The following is a 25427-nucleotide window of genomic DNA, read 5'->3' on the forward strand; positions in this document are numbered from 1 at the left end:
TACTCAACTCTGTTTGTGGTTCCGAAACCGGACGGTTCGGTCAGACCCATTTTAAATTTAAAATCCCTGAACCTTTACTTTAAACGGTTCAAGTTCAAGATGGAATCACTCAGGGCGGTCATCGCCAGCCTAGAAGGGGGAGATTTTTTGGTATCTCTGGACATAAAGGATGCATACCTGCATGTCTCCATATATCCTTCTCATCAGGCGTACCTGAGATTTGCGGTACAGGATTGTCATTACCAATTTCAGACGTTGCCGTTTGGGCTTTCCACGGCCCCGATAATTTTCACCAAGGTAATGGCGGAAATGATGGTGCTCCTGCGCAAGCAGGGTGTCACAATTATCCAGTACTTGGACGATCTCCTCATAAAAGCGAGATCACGGGAGAAGTTGCTGAGCAGCGTATCACTTTCACGGAATGTGTTACAGCGACACGGCTGGATTCTCAATATTCCAAAGTCGCAGATGAATCCTACTACTCGTCTGCCCTTCTTGGGCATGATTCTGGACACAGACCAGAAAAGGGTTTTTCTTCCAAAGGAAAAAGCGCAGGAAGTCATGACTCTAGTCATGAACTTTTGAAACCAAAACAAGTGTCAGTACATCATTGCACTCAAGTTCTGGGAAAGATGGTGGCAACATACGAAGCCAGTCCATAAGGCAGATTCCATGCAAGGGCCTTCCAATGAGGGCCAGAGTATGTCTCCTGTGGTGGCAAAACAGTGCTCACCTTCTAGAGGGCCGCAGGTTCGGCATTCAGGACTGGATCCTGGTGACTACGGACGTGAGCCTCCGAGGTTGGGGAGCGGTCACACAGGGAACAAATTTCCAAGGACTTTGGTCAAGTCAAGAGACTTGTCTTCACATCAACATCCTGGAACTAAGGGCCATATACAACGCCCTACGTCAAGCGGAGATCTTACTTCGCAATCGACCAGTTCTGATCCAGTCAGACAACATCACCGCAGTAGCTCATGTAAACCGCCAAGGCGGCACAAGGAGCAGAGTGGCAATGGCGGAAGCCACCAGAGTTCTTCGCTGGGCGGAGAATCATGTAAGCGCTCTGTCAGCAGTGTTCATTCCGGGAGTGGACAACTGGGAAGCAGACTTCCTCGGCAGACACGATCTACATCCGGGAGAGTGGGGATTTCATCAGGAAGTCTTTGCGCAGATTGCAAGTCGGTGGGGACTACCCCAAATAGACATGAAGGCATCCCGTCTCAACAAAAAGCTACAAAGGTATTGCGCCAGGTCAAGAGACCCTCAGGCGGTAGCTGTGGACGCCCTAGTGACACCGCGGTGTTCCAGTTGGTATATGTGTTTCCTCCTCTTCCTTTCATACCCAACGTGTTGAGGATAATAAGAAAAAGAGGAGTGAGAACAATTCTCATTGTTCCAGATTGGCCACGAAGGACCTGGTATCCGGATCTGCAAGAAATGCTCACAGAAGATCCGTGGCCTCTTCCTCTAAGGCAGGACCTGTTACAACAAGGTCCCTGTCTGTTCCAAGACTTACCGCGGCTGCGTTTGACGGCATGGTGGTTGAACGCCGGATCCTAGCGGAAAAGGGTATTCCGGATGAGGTCATTCCTACGCTAATAAAAGCTAGGAAGGACGTGACGTCTAAACATTATCACCGAATATGGCGAAAATATGTTTCTTGGTGTGAGGCCAGGAATGCTCCTACGGAAGAATTCCACCTGGGCCATTTTCTTCACTTCCTACAAACTGGAGTGAATTTGGGCCTAAAATTAGGCTCCATTAAAAGTTCAGATTTCGGCCTTATCCATTTTCTTTCAAAAGGAATTGGCCTCATTACCTGAAGTACAGACTTTTGTGAAGGGAGTACTGCATATTCAGCCTTCTTTTGTACCTCCGGTGGCGCCTTGGGACCTTAACGTGGTGTTAAGTTTCCTTAAGTCACATTGGTTTGAACCACTTAAGACAGTGGAGTTGAAATATCTCACCTGGAAGGTGGTCATGTTGTTAGCCTTGGCTTCGGCTAGGCGAGTTTCGGAATTGGCGGCTTTATCACATAAAAGCCCCTATCTGGTTTTCCATATGGATAGAGCGGAATTGCGGACCCGTCCTCAATTCCTGCCTAAGGTGGTCTCATCCTTTCATATGAACCAACCTATTGTCGTGCCTGTGGCTACACGTGACTTGGAGGATTCCGAGTCCCTTGATGTGGTCAGGGCTTTGAAAATTTACGTGGCCAGAACGGCTAGTATCAGAAAAACAGAAGCACTGTTTGTCCTGTATGCAGCCAACAAAGTTGGCGGCCCTGCTTCAAAGCAGACTATTGCTCGCTGGATCTGTAACACGATTCCGCAGGCACATTCTACGGCAGGATTGCCGTTACCGAAATCGGTTAAGACCCATTCCACTAGGAAGGTGGGCTCTTCTTGGGCGGCTGCCCGAGGGGTCTCGGCACTACAGCTGTGCCGAGCTGCTACTTGGTCGGGGTCAAACACCTTTGCAAAGTTCTATAAGTTTGATACCCTGGCTGAGGAGGACCTCCTGTTTGCTCAATCCGTGCTGCAGAGTCATCCGCACTCTCCCGCCCGTTGGGAGCTTTGGTATAATCCCCATGGTCCTTACGGAGTCCCAGCATCCTCTAGGACGTTAGAGAAAATAAGATTTTAAACCTACCGGTAAATCTTTTTCTCGTAGTCCGTAGAGGATGCTGGGCGCCCGTCCCAAGTGCGGACTACTTCTGCAAGACTTGTTTATAGTTATTGCTTACATAAGGGTTATGTTATAGTTTCATCGGTCTTGGACTGATGCTATGTTGTTTGTTCATACTGTTAACTGGGTAGTATATCACAAGTTATACGGTGTGATTGGTGTGGCTGGTATGAATCTTGCCCTTGGATTAACAAAAATCCTTTCCTCGTACAGTCCATCTCCTCTGGGCACAGTTTCTCTAACTGAGGTCTGGAGGAGGGGCATAGAGGGAGGAGCCAGTGCACACCCAAAGTCTTTCTTAAAGTGCCCATGTCTCCTGCGGACCCCGTCTATTCCCCATGGTCCTTACGTAGTCCCAGCATCCTCTACGGACTACGAGAAAAAGATTTACCGGTAGGATTAAAATCTTATTTTTTATTGACAAGTTTCCAAACAAAGGGCCTGATTCAGAGATGTACGTTATTGCGCAGACGCAATGAAGCAGCTGTGATACCCATACAACTAATATGCTAATGCTGCAGCAGAAGGCGTCTGTAGGAAAAAGACGCCACAGCATGCATCGCAGATCCGAGTGCTGCGTCCGAAGACGCATCAGATCACCATTGCGACCATTGTGCTGGAATGCCTACATAACGGGGGTGACACGTCCCCATTTCGTAGAACGGTCCTGTCACCACGCACCATGTCAATTATGCTGTGGCTAAGGGGGGACTGGGAGCGATAATGCAGGACTTGTTCTGCGCATGTGCAGTTCCCTGTCCATCGTGGTAGTACTAACCTGAATCAGGCCCAGTGGGAGACGGGTATAGAAAAAGAAAAGGGGTAGGTAAGGGGGGGGGGGGGGACTCAATAGTGAGCATACATATAATCATCGAAACAAGAAAAACAAAGACGATAACACAATTTAAGCAGTCAGAGGAACTGGAACTATCAGACATGCACTACCGTGTGTGTGTGTGTGTGTGTGTGTGTGTGTGTGTGTGTGTGTGTGTGTGGTTATTAAGATCACAGAGAGGAGAAGGTTGGTTGCTAAATATAGGAGCCGCAGGAGGCCCTTTATGATTTTCATCACCGATTTAGAACAGTTACTCCAAATCGTAAGTGTTCCATTTAGAGGATACAGTTTCCACATATGAAGAGGATGATAAAATACACACAGACCAGCATTCCAGGGAAGAATGGTCCCCCATAGGCCATAATGCCATCATACATCACTGCGTTCCAGTCCTCCCCTGTCAGTATCTGGATGGCATGCATAAGGGGGAGAGAGAAGGAAAAGACATTATTACTACAGTTTATTTACTACAAATAATAATAATAATAATAATAATAATAATGGAAAAAGAAGAAGAAAGACAAAGAAGAAGAAGAAGAAAAAGAAGAAAACACGTAACACGCAGGCAACTACTAAGTTTTTTTTGGGAAACACAAGTGTCCCAGGGCATGCTGGTATTAGTAGTTCCACAAGTGCTGGAGAGCTGCTGAGCTTGCCTAGCTTAGCACTGATGCAAGCTAGAGGAATAATTTAATACCAGCTAGAGAAATAATTAAATCCAGTATTTTCTTTTCATAACCTGTAACCAATTTTGATGGAACAGAACGGCTAGAAAATTGGCACTTATGTAATACTGGGGCAGATGTATTAACCTGGAGAAGGCATAAGGAAGTGATAAACCAGTGATAAGTGCAAGGTGATAAACGCACCAGCCAATCAGTTCCAATATGTAAATGAACAGGAGCTGATTGGCTGGTGAGTTTATCACCTTGCACATATCACTGGCTTATCACTTCCTTATGTCGTCTCCAGGCTTAATACATCAGCCTCATTAAGTAGAATCATTCATTAAGATTTGGGTCCGAGCCCTCATGTTATAAATCTATGATATAGAGAAATTGCTCTTTGTGGTGTATTTTGCATTTTATTTCTTCGCTCTTATAGAGACCATTGGTGGGCTACATCCTAGAGGCTTTTAAAAAATTATATAATATGTAAAACAGTTTAAGTGAAGGGTTCTCTCTGCCTGAGAAGACTCTGGACCTGAGGTGGGCGCAGTGGCTATATGCACGCAAACGGACAATGTTTTACCTACGGAGTAGCACAGCACCTGTGTCCCGATTCTCTGCACAGAGACGCAATACAGATTTTACACAGGGCTTGAGACTTTTCATGGGCGTTCCTGTGAGCGAAACTGCACCTGCCATAGGGCTAGACTGAAGTGTGTCAATAGCATAGGTTACCGTAATATTACTTAACAGGTTTCCGCTGGCTGCAGTTCACTAAGCGGCAGTATTAGCGCCCAGGATCGCATTGCAAAATGTGATGGCTTTGGGTAACTGTACCAGCTGAGCAGTGGTGCAAGTGTGCGGGTACACTCAGGTACAGAGTACCCTTAAGAATTTGTCAGCGGGTACGCAGTACCACCTGCCACACACTTTGCCATTACCACAATTATAATGTGCCACAAAGCAACAAGACCATGGTGCTTGGCAGCATGACGGCTCCTCTTTGTCAGGGTTACTGTGAGTGCAACAGTGGCTGTATTTTCCTGTTATAATGGAGGCATTACTATATATTGTTATTAAATTGGGGGCATTACTATATATTTATATTATACTGGAGGTATCGCTATATATTTCTATTATACTGGAGTCATTACTATATATTTTTAGCCTTGCCTCCAGATTAATTTTTTTTTAATAAGGGGCTGTGTCGTGTGGCCACGCCGCTAGTGTCATGTAGCCAATCCCACTAACAGCATGTGGCAACGCCCCCTGACGACACATGACTACACCCATTTTTCGGCACTCAGTACCACTAAGAAAATATTTCTACTTGCACCACTGCAGCTGGTGCGTGTTCTTTCTGACCGCACATACACAGTGACCATTTCCATTTTCCAGCAGAGGTTTCCGGCACTACATCCGCACTACATAGGCTGCAGTGGGCTACCTCAGCTTAGTAAATCTCACAGCATTGTATCCCCCATAGAAATCTATGGGGGATGGGTCTGCCTCTAAGATACATTCAAGGGATAATTAATAACCATATAATTAACCAGTTTTACATTATTGTTTTGCTCTTTCATTTATTAGCATATTTAAACTAAAAATAGGCTTATAAATTAAAGAGCAAAGCAATAATGTATAATGGGGATAATTCAGAGATGTAGGCAGCCGTGCGTCCATACGCAGCAGCCACGCCCATCTGGTCTGACACATGCACTGGCTGCAGTGCTCGTGTGCGATCGTTCACCTTGCAGCCGCATCCAGGAAGGATGCGGCCGCAAGATGATTGACAGCGAAGGGCATTCATGGGGCGGCGATGCGGCTTTGGGGGGGTGTGGTGGGCCGAATGGGGGGTGCAGAGAAAGCTGGGCAAAACGGTGCTTTTCGCAGTGCTGCCCTGTGAACTCGCGAGTTTATCACAGGGCACACTGCGGTATTTTTTCACATTATAAGTATGGGGAATGCGATGTGGGTTACTAAAAAAAAGTGAATGAAAGGGTTTGGAGCAGTTTTTCATGAAAACTGCTCCAAATGCCCTTTAATACATTCAGGTGATACTAAAATAATGTGAAAAAGGTTGTTTTCACACCCTTTTCACATTATTTTAGTAAAAATAATTTTAATAAATAGATCCCATAAGCTGTTGGACATTCATCCCCTCTACCAAAGACTTTTTGCATTTGGAAACTATCACCTTTACACCATCACAGTAAGCACCAGACTGTCACGTACGGCACTGTTCTTGGCAATTTGCACATGCATACTTCTTTGCAGGTTGAATATTAAGGATATCGACCACGCTGTACTGTATATATTGTTTGATACACTGTACCATATATTGTCTTGCACACTCTACTAGACTTTACCAGTGTACCTAGTGTATCCTCACCTGGAACACAGTGAGCAGTGCCTGCGGGAAGGTGTCAAACGTACTTCTTTTGGTCTGGGTCTCATCGAAGTTGAACTTTCCTCCGAAAAGCTGCATCCCAAGCAGGGAGAAGATGATGATGAAGAGGAAGAGGAGCAGCAGTAAAGAAGCAATGGATTTCATGGAGTTCAGCAGTGAGGCGACCAGGTTACTTAGCGATGCCCAGTGTCTGTATTTTGGAGAGGAGAGTGATGGAAGAGAAAGAGAGGGGGGCACCAGATGGGGTAACTCACCCTTCTCCTTATGAAATATACAGATTCTCTTCACTCAATGTACTAGTGTAATATCAATACGTACTGTACATCCAAGTGCCTGGATGTAGTCTAATAGACATGCACATTTTAATACCATTTATAAAGTGCCACTTCTGCAGCGCTGCATATAAACTATTTAGTCATTCACATAAGCCCCTGAATCATTGTAGCTTACACTATAAATTCCCTACCTGCGTAAGGCTCCAACGCACCACAGCCATATCAACACAAGATGCAGCCAGGAAATAAAAACAGCACAAGGGCAGAGTGGTCAGCATTGCTTCCTCAGTGTGCTGTGGTCATGGGTTCACTTCCAACCAGAGCCCTAGCAGTTTGTATGCACGGGCTTCCTCCCAGTCAATGACATAACGGTAGGAAGGTTAGTTTCTCACCAAACTGACTGCAGTGTGTGTCCATGTGGCAGGGAATATACTGTAGATTGTGAGCTCCACTGGGTCACATGTGAATGGTTAAATGTTCTCTGTAATATACCTAATATGTAGGAGCTACATCCTACATAAAACATGTATAACCAATAAATACTGCAAGTAGGCATTAGAGGTAATCAAAAACAAATATCAGACATTAAAGACAATTTGGGGGAAGTTCCCTTGAAAATGTAATACACTGTATGGGCTGTATTGTGTTATTTTGGATTCTGTCTCATTCCCACATTGGGCCTGATTCATATTTGTACACAAATCCGATGGTTTGCGAACAAATATGATGTTTGGGGTTGGCACAAGTGCAACACAAATCTTGCAATGTCACTCGCAGCCCCTGTCAGTCGTATAATGATTGACATGCTGCAGCGTTTGGGGCACGCGGCACCGTTCTTCAAAATGGAGGCATGACACTCCCATTTTGAAGGCGTGGCAGGTTTGGATCTGGCTACCAGCCGGCCACCAGCCGCAGCACTTGGGTCCTTGCTAATGCTAATAGGAGGCGTCTATCTCCTATAGATGCCTCCTGCTGCATTAGAATGTTAATGACGCGTAATTACACAGCTGTGCAATTCCTTACCAACGTGAATCAGGCCTATAGACCATTCACACTCCAGACTAATATATTGCTTCCATAAAATACATACAAGTGACTACCCCCTAACATGGCTACGTTATCACACTTACATCATGCAAGATGAGGGTATGCAGCCATTATGTCATCATTCAGAATGCCGAAAATGGTCAAGAGGTCGACAGTGAAAATGACAACATGGACATTATGTAGACATAGGTATAATGTCCCACATTGTGAATGCCAACAGGCACAATGGCCACAGTCCATGTCAGTTTTAGGTTTAGGGCTAGACTGTGGTTAGAGTTAGGTTGAGGCTGCGCTTAGGGTTAGAGTTAAGGTGGGTACACACTGGAAAGATATATCTGCAGATCAACTGATCTGCAGATATATCTATGGACGGATGGGGCAGTGTGCTGTGCATACACACTGCCCGATCCGTCGGGTACTGACGTCATGAACTGGGCGGGCATGTACACATGCCCGCCCAGTTCAGCTGTCAATCACTGCCGGCCGCCGCAGCATGTGTACGGGCTGTCGGCCGACCGCCGTACACACACAGCGACGCACCAATATATCGGTAGATATATTGGCCGTCGGCTGTGCTGCGGGGCCGACGCGATACGTCTGTGAACGACGGAGTTCACAGACGTATCGGTCGTACACACTGGCCGACGGACCCGCGATATATCGGCCGTTCAAGAGAATGGCCCATATATATCGGCCAGTGTGTACGGGCCTTTAGGCTGCGCTTGGGGTTAGAGTTAGGCTGCACTTAGGGTTAGAGTTAGGCTGTGCTTAGGGTTAAGGTTAGGCTGTGCTTAGAGTTAGGGTTAGGCTGTGCTTAGGGTTAGAGTTAGGCTATGGTTAGGGTTAGGCTGTGCTTAGGGTTAAGGTTAGGCTGTGCTTAGGCTTAAGGTTAGGCTGTGCTTAGAGTTAGGTTGAGGCTGCGCTTAGGGTTAGAGTTAGACTGTGCTTAGGGTTAGGGTTAGGCTGTGCTTAGGGTTAAGGTTAGGCTGTGCTTAGGGTTAGGGTTAGGCTGTGCTTAGGGTTAGAGTTAGGCTGTGCTTAGGGTTAAGGTTAGGCTGTGCTTAGAGTTAGGGTTAGGCTGTGCTTAGGGTTAGAGTTAGGCTATGGTTAGGGTTAGGCTGTGCTTAGGGTTAAGGTTAGGCTGTGCTTAGGCTTAAGGTTAGGCTGTGCTTAGAGTTAGGTTGAGGCTGCGCTTAGGGTTAGAGTTAGACTGTGCTTAGGGTTAGGGTTAGGCTGTGCTTAGGGTTAAGGTTAGGCTGTGCTTAGGGTTAGGGTTAGGCTGTGCTTAGGGTTAGGGTTAGGCTGTGCTTAGGGTTAGAGTTAGGCTGTGCTTAGGGTTAGAGTTAGGCTGCGCTTAGGGTTAGAGTTAGGCTGTGCTTAGGGTTAGAGTTAGGCTGTGCTTAGGGTTAGAGTTAGACTGTGCTTAGGGTTAGGGTTAGGCTGTGCTTAGGGTTAAGGTTAGGCTGTGCTTAGGGTTAGAGTTAGGCTGTGCTTAGGGTTAGAGTTAGGCTGCGCTTAGGGTTAGAGTTAGGCTGTGCTTAGGGTTAGAGTTAGGCTGTGCTTAGGGTTAGAGTTAGGCTGCGCCTAGGCTTAGGCTGCGGTTGTAGGGTTTAGTATAGGGTTTAAAGGCTTAATTCAGCATGGATTGCAATTGCAAAGTTGCTTGCAGCAGCTTTGCAAATGCGATCATTAGCAATCAGGCATAGGCATTTGCAATCCTGGAATGCGCACGTTACCGACTATTGGGAAACTGCTTGTTGGATTGCTTATGCGATCCAACCTGAATGAGGCCCTAAGTTAGGCTGGGGTTATAGGGTTAGGGTTACATTGCGGTTAGGGTTAGAGCCCTAAAAACGCAAGTCAAAATTCCAAATGTCAGCATAGAAAATAGAATTTGACGGCAGATAAGAACCACTTGCCACATCTGGCTTATAATAACCTCAAAACCTATGATCCTTAGTTCTTTGTAAGGATATCCTTATGTCTATCCCATGCATGTTTATATTGCTGTACTGTAGTAGCCTCTATCACCTCAGCTGAGAGGCTATTCCACTTGTCCACACATGTTACACCACTCCCCAGATATGCATTTCTTTTCCCACTGTATTATAAACCACGGCCCACATGACAGAGAACCTAGTCCTGCTGACCTTGTGACTTTGAAGATCCTTAACAGCCGCACACAGCGCAGGACAGAGATCCCGAGCGGGGACATGATGTGGAACTCTACCAGGACAGTCTCCAGGATCCCTCCACACACCACAAAGCAGTCAAAGCGATTGAAGAAAGACACAAAGTAGGCGTGGAACCCCAGGCTGTACAGCTTCAGGAGCATTTCCAGGGTGAAGAGAGACAGCAGCACCTTGTTAGCATAGCCTGGAATAGGAGAAAGCTAGGATGTCACAATGATCACTATGAGGAGAGGAGAACTGTGAAGGAAACCTCATACTATGACATGTGAATATTGGCTGTAAAACACTATACTTTGAAACTCAATAACTTAAAAAAAAAACCATGAATTTGGCATACATTACTGGTATAGCGATGAGTGACTGAGAAGCAGGGACTGGTCACTGTCTCATACACGGACAAGCTACTATTCACATTATTAATGCACTAGTTATTAGCCCGGTAAAATGACGGACACCAAGGCCGAATTATATTAGGAGGGTTATCACTACTCACACAGCTGGGAGCCAAGGCTCTGTCATGGGGGTATATTTACTTAGGTCCCGATTTTTACCGAGATGCCGTTTTTTCTTCAAAGTGTCATCTCGGTAATTTACTAAGCAAAAATCACGGCAGTGATGAGGGCATTCGTAATATTTTGGAAGTCCTAGGAAAAAATCACGAATCAATACACCATCGGTCAAATACGCCTGCAATTTGGTAGCATTCGGGAATTTACTAAAAAGTGCAAAACACAAACACTGCCGACAATAGCCAAACACTGCCGTGATGAAATACAAATCGTGAAAAAGTGCTAAAAAAAACAGACCTGCTTTTTTATCCCGTGTTTGTATAGGCATGCACGGATCCATGAGATCCGTGCATGTTTTTCAGTGGGAAGGGGTGGGAAATGTTATAATTTAAAAAAAAAAAATGCGTTGGGTCCCCCCTCCTAAACCAAACCAGCCTCGGGCTCTTTGAGCCGATCCTGGTTGCAAAAATATGGGGGAAAAATTGACAGGGGTTCCCCCATATTTAAGCAACCAGCACCGGGCTCTGCGCCTGGTCCTGGTTCCAAAAATACGGGGGACAAAAAGCGTAGGGGTCCCCCGTATTTTTGAAACCAGCACCGGGCTCCACTAGCTGCACAGATAATGCCACAGCCGGGGGTCACTTTTATACAGTGCCTTGCGGCCGTGGCATCAAATATCCAACTAGTCACCCCTGGCCGGGGTACCCTGGGGGAGTGGGGACCCCTTTAATCAAGGGGTTTCCCCCCCTAGCCACCCAAGGGCCAGGGGTGAAGCCAGAGGCTGTCCCCCCCATCCAATGGGCTGCGGATGGGGGGCTGATAGCCTTTGTTGAAAGTAATGAATATTGTTTTTAGTAGCAGTACTACAAGTCCCAGCAAGCCTCCCCCACAAGCTGGTACTTGGAGAACCACAAGTACCAGCATGCGGCGGAAAACCGGGCACGCTGGTACCTGTAGTACTACTACTAAAAAAATACCCCAATAAAGACATTACACACACACCTTGAAAGTATAACTTTAATGCATACATACACACCACCATATACACATACTTACCTTATGTTCACACGAGGGTCGGTCCTCTTCTCCAGTAGAATCCATGGTGTACCTGTTGAAAAAATCCTACTCACCAAATCCAGTGTAGAGGGCTCCTCGGATAATCCATTTGTAATCCACGTACTTGTAAAAATAAAAAAACGGGACACCCGACCACGAACTGAAAGGGGACCCATGTTTTCACATGGGACCCCTTTCCCCGAATGCCAGAAACCCCCTCTGACTGATGTCTAAGTGGGTTTCTTCAGCCAATCAGGGAGCGCCACGTTGTGGCACCCTCCTGATCGGCTGTGTGCTCCTGTACTGTCTGACAGGCGGCACACGGCAGTGTTACAATGTAGCGCCTATGCGCTCCATTGTAACCAATGGTGGGAACTTTGAGGTCAGCGGTTGACCGAAAGTGACCTCACCGCTGACCACAAAGTTCCCACCATTGGTTACAATGGAGCGCATAGGCGCTACATTGTAACACTGCCGTGTGCCGCCTGTCAGACAGTACAGGAGCACACAGCCGATCAGGAGGGTGCCACAACGTGGCGCTCCCTGATTGGCTGAAGAAACCCACTTAGACATCAGTCAGAGGGGGTTTCTGGCATTCGGGGAAAGGGGTCCCATGTGAAAACATGGGTCCCCTTTCAGTTCGTGGTCGGGTGTCCCGTTTTTTTATTTTTACAAGTACGTGGATTACAAATGGATTATCCGAGGAGCCCTCTACACTGGATTTGGTGAGTAGGATTTTTTCAACAGGTACACCATGGATTCTACTGGAGAAGAGGACCGACCCTCGTGTGAACATAAGGTAAGTATGTGTATATGGTGATGTGTATGTATGCATTAAAGTTATACTTTCAAGGTGTGTGTGTAATGTCTTTATTGGGGTATTTTTTTAGTAGTAGTACTACAGGTACCAGCGGGCCCGGTTTTCCGCCGCATGCTGGTACTTGTGGTTCTCCAAGTACCAGCTTGTGGGGGAGGCTTGCTGGGACTTGTAGTACTGCTACTAAAAACAATATTCATTACTTTCAACAAAGGCTATCAGCCCCCCATCCGCAGCCCATTGGATGGGGGGGACAGCCTCAGGCTTTACCCCTGGCCCTTGGGTGGCTGGGGGGGGGGACCCTTTGATTGAAGGGGTCCCCACTCCCCCAGGGTACCCCGGCCAGGGGTGACTAGTTGGATATTTGATGCCACGGCCGCAAGGCACTGTATAAAAGTGACCCCCGGCTGTGGCATTATCTGTCCAGCCAGTGGAGCCCGGTGCTGGTTTCAAAAATACGGGGGACCCCTACGCTTTTTGTCCCCCGTATTTTTGGAACCAGGACCAGGCGCAGAGCCCGGTGCTGGTTGCTTAAATATGGGGGAACCCCTGTCAATTTTTTTCCCATATTTTTGCAACCAGGGCCGGCTCAAAGAGCCCGAGGCTGGTTTGGCTTAGGAGGGGGGACCCCACGCAATTTTTTTTTTAAGTTAAAAATAAGAATTTACTTACCGATAATTCTATTTCTCGGAGTCCGTAGTGGATGCTGGGGTTCCTGAAAGGACCATGGGGAATAGCGGCTCCGCAGGAGACAGGGCACAAAAAGTAAAGCTTTAGGATCAGGTGGTGTGCACTGGCTCCTCCCCCTATGACCCTCCTCCAAGCCAGTTAGGTACTGTGCCCGGACGAGCGTACACAATAAGGGAGGAATTTTGAATCCCGGGTAAGACTCATACCAGCCACACCAATCACACCGTACAACTTGTGATCTAAACCCAGTTAACAGTATGATAACAGCGGAGCCTCTGAAAAGATGGCTCACAACAATAATAACCCGATTTTTGTAACTATGTACAAGTATTGCAGATAATCCGCACTTGGGATGGGCGCCCAGCATCCACTACGGACTCCGAGAAATAGAATTATCGGTAAGTAAATTCTTATTTTCTCTATCGTCCTAGTGGATGCTGGGGTTCCTGAAAGGACCATGGGGATTATACCAAAGCTCCCAAACGGGCGGGAGAGTGCGGATGACTCTGCAGCACCGAATGAGAGAACTCCAGGTCCTCTTTTGCCAGGATATCAAATTTGTAGAATTTTACAAACGTGTTCTCCCCTGACCACGTAGCTGCTCGGCAGAGTTGTAATGCCGAGACCTCTCGGGCAGCCGCCCAAGATGAGCCCACCTTCCTTGTGGAATGGGCCTTAACCGATTTAGACTGTGGCAGGCCTGCCTCAGAATGTGCAAGTTGAATTGTGTTACAAATCCAACGAGCAATCGACTGCTTAGAAGCAGGCGCACCCAACTTGTTGGGTGCATACAGTATAAACAGCGAGTCAGATTTTCTGACTCCAGCTGTCCTGGAATATATTTTCAGGGCCCTGACAACTTCTAGCAACTTGGAGTCCTCCAAGTCCCTAGTAGGTGCAAGGCACCACAATAAGCTGGTTCAGGTGAAACACTGACACCACCTTAGGGAGAGAACTGGGGACGAGTCCGCAGCTCTGCCCTGTCCGAATGGACAAACAGATATGGGCTTTTTTGAGAAAAAACCACCAATTTGACACTCGCCTGGTCCAGGCCAGGGCCAAGAGCATGGTCACTTTTTATGTGAGATGCTGCAAATCCACATATTTGACTGGTTTTAAACCAATGTGATTTGAGAAATCCCAGAACTACGTTGAGATCCCACAGTGCCACTGGAGGCACAAAAAAGGGGTTTGTATATGCAATACTCCCTTGACAAACTTCTGGACTTCAGGAACTGAAGCCAATTCTTTCTGGAAGAAAATTTACAGGGCCGAATTTGAACCTTAATGGACCCCAATTTGAGGCCCATAGACACTCCTGTTTGCAGGAAATGCAGGAAACGACCAAGTTGAAATTTCTTTGTGGGGCCTTCCTGGCCTCACACCACGCAACAAATTTTCGCCACACGTGGTGATAATGTTGTGCGGTCACCTCCTTTCTGGCTTTGACCAGGGTAGGAATGACCTCTTCCGGAATGCCTTTTTTCCCTTAGGATCCGGCTTTCCATCGCCATGCCGACAAACGCAGCTGCGGTAAGTCTTGGAACAGACATGGTACTTGCTGAAGCAAGTCCCTTCTTAGCGGCAGAGGCCATAAGACCTCTGTAAGCATCTCTTGAAGTTCCGGGTACCAAGTCCTTCTTGGCCAATCCGGAGCCATGAGTATAGTTCTTACTCCTCTACGTCTTATAATTCTCAGCACCTTAGGTATGAGAAGCAGAGGAGGGAACACATACACCGACTGGTACACCCACGGTGTTACCAGAACGTCCACATCTATTGCCTGAGGGTCCCTTGACCTGGCGCAATACCTGTCCCGTTTTTTGTTCAGACGGGACGCCATCATGTCCACCTTTGGTATTTCCCAACGGTTTACAATCATGTGGAAAAAACTTCTCAATGAAGTTTCCACTCTCCCGGGTGGAGGTCGTGCTGAGGAAGTCTGCTTCCCAGTTTCCATTCCCGGGATGAAAAACTGCTGACAGTGTTATCACATGATTTTCCGCCCAGCGAAAAGTCCTTGCAGTTTCTGCCATTGCCCTCCTGCTTCTTGTGTCGCCCTGTCTGTTTACGTGGGCGACTGCCGTGATGTTTTTCCCACTGGATCAATACCGGCTGACCTTGAAGCAGAGGTCTTGCTAAGCTTAGAGCATTATAAATTTACCCTTAGCTCCAGTATATTTATGTGGAGAAAAGTCTCCATACTTGATCACACTCCCTGGAAATTTTTCCCTTGTGTGACTGCTCCCCAGCCTCTCAGGCTGGGCTCCGTGGTTACCAGCATCCAATCCTGAATGCCGAATCTGCGGCCCTCTAGAAGATGAGCACTCTATAACCACCACAGGAGAGACACCCTTGTCCTTGGATATTGGGTTATCCGCTGATGCATCTGAAGATGCGATCCGGACCATTTGTCCAGCAGATCCCACTGAAAAGTTCTTACGTGAAATCTGCCGAATGGAATTGCTTCGTAGGAAGCCACCATTTTTACCAGGACCCTTGTGCAATGATGCACTGTTTTTAGGAGGTTCCTGACTTGCTCGGATAACTCCCTGGCTTTCTCTTCCGGGAGAAACACCTTTTTCTGGACTGTGTCCAGAATCATCCCTAGGCACAGCAGACGTGTCGTCGGGATCAGCTGCGATTTTGGAATATTTAGAATCCACCCGTGCTGATTGTAGCAGTATCCGAGATAGTGCTACTCCGACCTCCAACTGTTCCCTGGACTATGCCCCTATCAGGAGATCGTCCAAGTAAGGGATAATTAAGACGCCTTTTCTTCGAAGAAGAATCATCAATTCGGCCATTACCTTGGTAAAGACCCCGGGGTGCCGTGGACAATCCAAACGGCAGCGTCTGAAACTGATAGTGACAGTTCTGCACCACGAACCTGAGGTACCCTTAGTGAGAAGGGCAAATTTGGGACATAGAGGTAAGCATCCCTGATGTCCCGGGACACTATATAGTCCCCTTGGTTCGTTATCACTGCTCTGAGTGACTTCATCTTAATTTGAACCTTTGTAAGTGTTCAAAAAAAATTTTTTAGAATAAGTCTCACCTAGCCTTCTGGCTTCAGTACCACAATATAGTGTGGAATAATACCCCTTTTCTGTAGTAGGAGGGGTAATTTAATTGTCACCTGCTGGGAACACAGCTTGTGAATTTTTTCCCATACTACCTCCTTGTCGGAGGGAGACTTGGTAAAGCAGACTTCAGGAGCCTGCGAAGGGGAAACGTCTCGACATTCCCATCTGTACCCCCGGGATACTACTTGTAGGATCCAGGGGTCCTGTACGGTCTCAGCGCCATGCTGAGAACTTGTCAGACGCGGTGGAACGCTTCTGTTCCTGGGAATAGGCTGCCTGTTGCAGTCTTCTTCCCTTTCCTCTATCCCTGGGCAGATATGATCTTATAGGGACGAGAGGACTGAGGCTGAAAAGACGGTGTCTTTTTCTGCAGAGATGTGACTTAGGGTAAAAAACGGTGGATTTTCCAGCAGTTGCCGTGACCACCAGGTCCGATGGACCGACCCCAAACAAGTCCTCTTCCTTTATACGGCCATACTGTGCCGTTTGGAATCTGCATCACCTGACCACTGTCGTGTCCATAACATCTTCTGGCAGTTATGGACATCGCGTTTATTCATGATGCCAGAGTGCAAATATCCCTCTGTGCATCTCGCATATATAGAAATGCTCTATAGTCAATAAAATACTGTCCCTGTCAAGGGTATCAATATTTTTAGTCAGGGAATCCGACCAAGCCACCCTAGCTCTGCACATCCAGGCTGAGGCGATCGCTGGCCGCAGTATAACACCAGTATGTGTGTATATACTTTTTATTATATTTTCCAGCCTTGTCAGCTGGTCCTTGAGGACGGCCCTATCTATAGACGGTACCGCCACTTGTTTTGATAAGCGTGTGAGCGCCTTATCCACCTTAAGGGGTGTTTCCCAACGCGCCCTAACTTCTGGCGGGAAAGGGTATACCGCCCATAATTTTCTATCGGGGGGAACCCACGCATCATCACACACTTTATTTAATTTATCTGATTCAGGAAAAACTATGGTAGTTTTTTCACATCCCACATAATACCCTCTTTTGTGGTACTTGTAGTATCAGAAATACGTAACACCTCCTTCATTGCCTTTAACGTGTGGCCCTAATAAGGAATACGTTTGTTTATTCACCGTCGACACTGGATTCAGTGTCCCTGTCTGTGTCTGTGTCGACCGACTAAAGTAAACGGGCGTTTTAAAACCCTTGACGGTGTTTTTGAGACGTCTGGACCGTACTAATTGTTTGTCGGCCGTCTCATGTCGTCAACCGACCTTGCAGCGTGTTGACATTATCACGTAATTTCCTAAATAAGCCATCCATTCCGGTGTCGACTCCCTAGAGAGTGACATCACCATTACAGGCAATTGCTCCGCCTCCTCACCAACATCGTCCTCCTACCTGTCGACACACACGTACCGACACACAGCACACACACAGGGAATGCTCTGATAGAGGACAGGACCCACTAGCCCTTTGGAGAGACAGAGGGAGAGTTTGCCAGCACACACCAAAAACGCTATAATTATATAGGGACAACCTTATATAAGTGTTTTCCCTTATAGCATCTTAATATATATATAAGCATATCGCCAAATTAGTGCCCCCCCTCTCTGTTTTAACCCTGTTTCTGTAGTGCAGTGCAGGGGAGAGCCTGGGAGCCTTCCCTCCAGCATTTCTGTGAGGGAAAATGGCGCTGTGTGCTGAGGAGATAGGCCCCGCCCCTTTTTCGGCGGCCTCGTCTCCCGCTCTTAACGGATTCTGGCAGGGGTTAAATATCTCCATATAGCCTCCGGAGGCTATATGTGAGGTATTTTTAGCCAAAATAGGTATTCATTTGCCTCCCAGGGCGCCCCCCTCCCAGCGCCCTGCACCCTCAGTGACTGCCGTGTGAAGTGTGCTGAGAGGAAAATGGCGCACAGCTGCAGTGCTGTGCGCTACCTTTAGAAGACTGAGGAGTCTTCTGCCGCCGATTCTGGACCTCTTCTTACTTCAGCATCTGCAAGGGGGCCGGCGGCAAGGCTCCGGTGACCATCCAGGCTGTACCTGTGATCGTCCCTCTGGAGCTGATGTCCAGTAGCCAAGAAGCCAATCCATCCTGCACGCAGGTGAGTTCACTTCTTCTCCCCTAAGTCCCTCGTTGCAGTGATCCTGTTGCCAGCAGGACTCACTGTAAAATAAAAAACCTAAGCTAAACTTTCCTAAGCAGCTCTTTAGGAGAGCCACCTAGATTGCACCCTTCTCGGCCGGGCACAAAATCTAACTGGCTTGGAGGAGGGTCATAGGGGGAGGAGCCAGTGCACACCACCTGATCCTAAAGCTTTACTTTTTGTGCCCTGTCTCCTGCGGAGCCGCTATTCCCCATGGTCCTTTCAGGAACCCCAGCATCCACTAGGACGATAGAGAAACATTTTTTATTTTTTTTACAAGGTGCACAATGAAGCCCTGCACGGATCTCCCAGATCCGGCCGAGATTCATTGTATTAAAGTCGGCAGTGTTTTACAAGTCACTCACGTAAAACACTGCCTAAAAAAACGAATGACATCGACATCGGAAAAACCGAAAATGCAGAATACGGCAGCTTAGTAAATTAGTCGTAATCAATTCAAAAAGTTGCATATTTACACTTTCGATGTCATTCGTGATTGAACTTTGACCTCAAACGGAAAAATACGATTCTTAGTAAATTTACCCCCATGGTGGGTGTGTGTGTGTGTGTGTGTGTGTGTATATGTGTATGTGTGTGTGTTGTGTAGCATTAGCCTTTTATATAAATACTAGGTGATTCATCGCACCCTACGGGCGCTCTTTACACCGTCGTAAGGGGCTACGCCCCCTTAACCCTTGCACACCCTTGTGGTGTGCAATATTTTTCTTATATGGAGTATTACCTCCGATCATAATTGTGTGAATGGTTAAATACTGCACGGACAAAGGGCGTGCAATGGTTAAAGGGTCGAAGCCCCTTGCAACGGCGTGAACAGCGCACACAGGGCCTGATGAATCACCTAGTAGGTGCTTTGGTTGAGGGAGTGGCGGGTGCGGGGAAGACGCGGATGGGATCCGGGGGTGCAGCGGGAGGGGGAGGGTGCGTGGGTGCTGCGGGTGGGGGTTCGGAGCCACTGTGGGTGGGGGTGGAGCAGTTGCGGGGGAGCCCCGGGTGGGGGAGGGCCGGATGCGGTGGTGCGGCGGGAGGGGCGGGTGCGGGGGTGCTGCGGGTGGGGGAGGGGGTCCGGAGCTACCGCGGTGCTGGAGGGGGGGTGTGGGGGTGCCATGGATGGGGCCCGGAGGTACTGCGAGTGGGGAAGGGGCGGATAATGCTTCTCCTGCTTCTCCTCCTGTCAGCAGCTAAGCTGCTTTCCTCCCTTTGGCAGTGGCCCTCCCGGAGACTCGCAGAGCGGCCAAGCAGCCAGTCACTATTGCTAGCGCCGGTGTCCCAACGCGCCACATTACAGGGAAGAAGATGCACTCAATAAACTACAGCTCCCAGCAGCCCTAAGGGCGCGTTGGGACACCAGTGCTAACAATAGTGACTGGCTGGCAGAACTGACTGACTGGCTGAATCAATGTAAAAGGTGAGAGTGCTGTGCAGTGTCAGTGTCAGTGACACTGCACACAGGCCTGGCGCTAGCCGCTCAGCAAAGGGATGCAGTGCAGGGAGGCGCCAGGCATTCTCCCTGCTCTGCATCCCTGTGCTGAACTGCTGCTGCTATCCCTGCTTCTGCTGCCGGCTGCTGTCACACATGCATACCTCCCAACATTTCTTCTTTCTAAAGCGGGACACACACGCGGCGAAGCTGCGCGCGCTCCCGAAAAAGGGGTGTGGTCTAAGAAAAAGGGGCATGGCTTCACAGAGGACCCGTGATCGCGAGCCACGCCCCCGTTTTCGTCACTGAGGGGGCATGCCCAGCGCTCTGTGAGCCGCTGGCATGCCCCCTCTCCCTCTGACTTCAGTGAATAGACGCTGTGCGCATGCGCACAGCGTCTATTCACCGCTGCTCTGCTAAGCAGGGCAGCAACAGACAGAGCCTCCCAACTGCCCCCCCCCACCGCGGGATACTGCGGCCCGCGGGTGGGACAGCGGGACAGTCCCAAAAAAACGGGACTGTCCCGCGAAAATCGGGACAGTTGGGAGGTATGCACATGCAGCGGCGCCGGCAGCACAGAACCTCCTCTCCCCCTCGGCGCCGGCAGCACAAAGCCTCCTCTCCCCCTCCCCGTGTGACATTCAGTGGCCAGGCGGGAGCCAAAGGGGGCAGAGCTAGATGGGAATAAGGGGCGGCGCTAGACAGGATCATGCTGCAACAGGAGGATGAGCTGCTACAGCTTCGGCCAGCCAGACTTCATTAGGTAAGTGTCTGGAAAGAGAGTGAGTGTGTGTGTGTGTGTGTGTGTGTGTGTGTGTGTGTGTGTGTGTATATACAGTGTCTATGTATACTGTATATATGTGTGACTGTGATGTGTGTAATGTATGTACAGTATGTATGTGTGTGTGTTTGTATGTATATATATGTGTATGTTGTGTGTATATTTGTGTGTATGTGTGACTGCAGCATAATGTGTGTAAGCGTCACTGGTACAGGAGGCGTTACGTGTGTGTAAGTGGCACTGCTACAGGGGGCATTACGTGTGTAAGCGTCACTGGTACAGGGGGTGTTATGTGTGTAAGCGGCACTGGTACAGGGTGCGTTACGTGTGTAAGCGTCACTGGTACAGGGGGCGTTACGTGTCTAAGCGGCACTGGTACAGGGGGCGTTACGTGTGTAAGCGTCACTGGTACAGGGGGGCGTTACGTGTGTAAACGTCACTGGTAGAGGGGGCGATACGTGTCTAAGCGGCACTGGTACAGGGGGCATTACGTGTGTAAACGTCACTGGTACAGGGGGTGTTATGTGTGTAAGCGGCACTGGTACAGGGTGCGTTACGTGTGTAAGCGTCACTGGTACAGGGGGCGTTACGTGTCTAAGCGGCACTGGTACAGGGGGCGTTACGTGTGTAAGCGTCACTGGTACAGGGGGGCGTTACGTGTGTAAACGTCACTGGTAGAGGGGGCGATACGTGTCTAAGCGGCACTGGTACAGGGGCTGTTATGTGTCTAAGCGGCACTGATACAGGGCCGTTACATGTCTAAGCAGCACTGGTACAGAGGGCGTTACGTGTCTAAGTGGCACTGGTACAGGGGGTATTACGTGTGTAAGCGTCACTGTTACAGGGGGCGTTACGTGTGTAAGCGTCACTGGTACAGGGGGGCGTTACGTGTGTAAGCGTCACTGGTACAGGGGGGCGTTACGTTTGTAAGCGTCACTGGTACGGGGGGCGTTACGTGTGTAAGCGTCACTGGTATGGGGGCGTCATACGTGTGTAAGCGTCTCTGGTACAGGGGGCATTACGTGTGTAAACGTCACTGCTACAGGGGGTGTTACGTGTCTAAGCGGCACTGGTACAGGCTGGTACACCACCCTGAAAATATTTTGTCGCATTCGGGTGTGTTTTGGATTCGGGTGTTTTTTTTTTAAAAACCCTCAAAAACAGCTTAAATCATAGAATTTGGGGGTCATATTGATCCCATAGTATTATTAACCTCAATAACCATAATTTCCACTCATTTCCAGTCTATTCTGAACACCTCACACCTCACAATATTATTTTTAGTCCTAAAATTTGCACCGAGGTCGCTGGATGACTAAGCTAAGCGACCCAAGTGGCGGCACAAACACCTGGCCCATCTAGGAGTGGCACTGCAGTGTCAGACAGGATGGCACTTTAAAAAATTAGCCCCAAACATCACATGATGCAGAGATAAATAAAAATAAAAAAGAGGTGCAAGATGGAATTGTCCTTGGGCACTCCCACCCACCCTTATGTTGTATAAACAGGACATGCACACTTTAACAAACCCATCATTTCAGCCACAGGGTCTGCCACACGACTGTGGCTGAAATGACTGGTTGGTTTGGGCCCCCACCAAAAAAGAAGCAATCAATCTCTCCTTGCACAAACTGGCTCTACAGAGGCAAGATGTCCACCTCATCATCATCCTCCGATTCCTCACCCCTTTCACTGTGTACATCCCCCTCCTCACAGAGTATTAATTCGTCCCCACTGGAATCCACCATCTCAAGTCCCTGTGTGCTTTCTGGAGGCAATTGCTGGTGAATGTCTCCACGGAGGAATTGATTATAATTAATTTTGATGAACATCATCTTCTCCACATTTTCTGGAAGTAACCTTGTACGCCGATTGCTGACGAGGTGACCGGCTGCACTAAACACTCTTTCGGAGTACACACTGGAGGGGGGGGGGGGGGGGGAGGGGCAACTTAGGTAAAATAAAGCAAGTTTGTGCAAGGGCCTCCAAATTGCCTCTTTTTCCTGCCAGTATACGTACGGACTGTCTGACGTGCCTAATTGGATGCGGTCACTCATATAATCCTCCACCATTCTTTCAATGGTGACAGAATCATATGCAGTGACAGTAGACGATGTGTCAGTAATCGTTGGCAGGTCCTTCAGTCCAGACCAGATGTCAGCACTCGCTCCAGACTGCCCTGCATCACCGCCAGCGGGTGGTCTCGGAATTCTTAGCATTTTCCTCGCAGCCCCAGTTGCGGGAGAATGTGAAGGAGGAGCTGTGTGACGGGTCACGTTCCGCTTGACTTGACAAGTGTCTCACCAGCAGGTCTTTGAACATGTGCAGACTTGTGTCTGCCGGAAAGAGAGATACAACATAGGCTTCAAACCTAGGATCGAGCACGGTGGCCAAAATGTGGTGCTCTGATTTCAACAGATTGACCACCCATGAATCCTGGTTAAGCGAATGAAGGGCTCCATCCACAAGTCCCAAATGCCTAGCGGAATCGCTCTGTTTTAGCTCCTCCATCAATCTCTCCAGCTGCTTCTGCAAAAGCCTGATGAGGGGAATGACCTGACTCAGGCTGGCAGTGCCTGAACTGACTTCACGTGTGGCAAGTTCAAAGGGTTGCAGAACCTTGCACAACGTTGAAATCATTCTCCACTGCGCTTGAGTCAGGTGCATTCCCCCTCCTTTGCCTATATCGTAGGCAGATGTATAGGCTTGAATGGCCTTTTGATGCTCCTCCATCCCCTGAAGCATATAGAGGGTTGAATTCCACCTCGTTACCACCTCTTGCTTCAGATGATGGCGGGGCAGTTTCAGGAGTGTTTGCTGGTGCTCCAGTCTTCGGCACGCGGTGGCTGAATGCCGAAAGTGGCCCGCAATTCTTCGGGCCACCGACAGCATATCTTGCACGCCCCTGTCGTTTTTTTTTTAAATTCTGCACCACAAAATTCAATGTATGTGCAAAGCAGGGGACATGCTGGAATTTGCCCACATGTAATACAAGCACAATATTGGTGGCGTTGTCCGATGTCACAAATCCCCAGGAGAGTCCAATTGGGGTAAGCCATTCTGCGATGATGTTCCTCAGTTTCCGTAAGAGGTTGGCAGCTGTGTGCCTCTTATGGAAAGCTGTGATACAAAGCGTAGCCTGCCTAGGAATGAGTTGGCATTTGCGAGATGCTGCTACTGGTGCCGCCGCTGCTGTTCTTGCTGCGGGAGGCAATACATCTACCCAGTGGGCGGTCACAGTCATATAGTCCTGAGTCTGCCCTGCTCCACTTGTCCACATGTCCGTGGTTAAGTGGACATTGGGTACAACTGCATTTTTTAGGACACTGGTGACTCTTTTTCTGACGTCTGTGTACATTCTCAGTATCGCCTGCCTAGAGAAGTGGAACCTGGATGGTATTTGGTACCGGGGACACAGTACCTCAAGCAATTCTCTAATTCCCTGTGAATTAACGGTGGATACCGGACACACGTTTAACACCAACGCAGCTGCCAAGACCTGAGTAATCCGCTTTGCAGCAGGATGACTGCTGTGCTATTTCATCTTCCTCGCAAAGGACTGTTGGACAGTCAATTGCTTACTGGAAGTAGTACAAGTGGTCTTACGACTTCCCCTCTGGGATGATGATCGACTCCCAGCAGCAACAACAGCAGCGCCAGCAGCAGTAGTCGTTACACTCAAGGATCCATTGGAGGAATCCCAGTTAGGAGAGGGCTCGTCAGACTTGCCAGTGACATGGCCTGCAGGACTATTGGCGTTCCTGTCTAAGGAGGAAATTGACACTGAGGGAGTTGGTGGTGTGGTTTGCAGGAGCTTGGGTACAAGAGGAAGAAGGGATTTAGTGGTCAGTGGACTGCTTCCGCTGTCACCCAAAGTTTTTGAACTTGTCAATGACTTATGATGAATGCGCTCCAGGTGACGTATAATGGAGGATGTTCCTAGGTGGTTAAAGTCCTTACCCCTACAGCTTGACAAAGGCAACACACGGCTTGACACCTATTGTCCGCATTTCTGTTAAAATAATTCCACACCGAAGAGCTGATTTTTTTTGTAATTTGACCAGGTATGTCAATGGCCATATTCATCCCACGGACAACAGGTGTCTCCCCGGGTGCCTGACTTAAACAAACCACCTCACCATCAGAATCCTCCTTGTGAATTTCCTCCTCAGCGCCAGCAACACCCATATCCTCATCCTGGTGTACTTCAACACTGACATCTTCAATTTGAATATCAGGAACTGGACTGTGGGTGCTCCTTCCAGCACTTGCAGGGGGCGTGCAAATGGTGGAAGGCGCCACCTCTTCCCGTCCAGTGTTGGGAAGGTCAGGCATCGCAACCGACACAATTGGACTCTCCTTGGGGATTTGTGATTTAGAAGAATGCACAATTCTTTGCTGTGCTTTTGCCATCTTAACTCTTTTCATTTTTCTAGCAAGAGGATGAGTGCTTCCATCCTCAGGTGAAGCTGAACCACTGGCCCTGAACATAGGCCAGGGCCTCAGCTGTTCCTTGCCACTCCGTGTTGTAAATGGCATATTGGCAAGTTTACGCTTCTCCTCAGACGCTTTTAATTTAGATTTTTGGGTCATTTTACTGAACTTTAGTTTTTGGGATTTTACATGCTCTCTACTATGACATTGGGCATCGGCCTTGGCAGACGACGTTGATGGCATTTCATCGTCTCGGCCATGACTAGTGGCAGCAGCTTCAGCATTCCACATTTTTGTTCTCCATTTTTTTATGTGTGGAATTATATGCCAGTAAGTAATATATCTAAATAATATAGTAATATATAGTAATATATATA

At 48.4% G+C, this 25427-nt stretch overlaps 1 protein-coding gene across 5 annotated transcripts in view; it reads right to left on the minus strand.

The window, feature by feature from the left end:
- The window catches only part of CACNA1F (calcium voltage-gated channel subunit alpha1 F), a 326101-nt gene that overhangs the window by 226375 nt on the left and 74299 nt on the right, over positions 1 to 25427 (minus strand). For all 5 annotated transcript variants that reach the window (XM_063936570.1, XM_063936571.1, XM_063936568.1 and 2 more), the window contains exons 14-16: positions 10077 to 10302; positions 6587 to 6794; positions 3813 to 3933 (exon numbers count right to left, since the gene is read on the minus strand). In XM_063936570.1, the coding sequence (XP_063792640.1) occupies positions 3813 to 3933; positions 6587 to 6794; positions 10077 to 10302 (555 nt within the window). The remainder of the gene's footprint in view (positions 1 to 3812; positions 3934 to 6586; positions 6795 to 10076; positions 10303 to 25427) is intronic.

Source organism: Pseudophryne corroboree, chromosome 8 (assembly GCF_028390025.1).
Source record: "Pseudophryne corroboree isolate aPseCor3 chromosome 8, aPseCor3.hap2, whole genome shotgun sequence".
Taxonomy (NCBI): Eukaryota; Metazoa; Chordata; class Amphibia; order Anura; family Myobatrachidae; genus Pseudophryne; species Pseudophryne corroboree.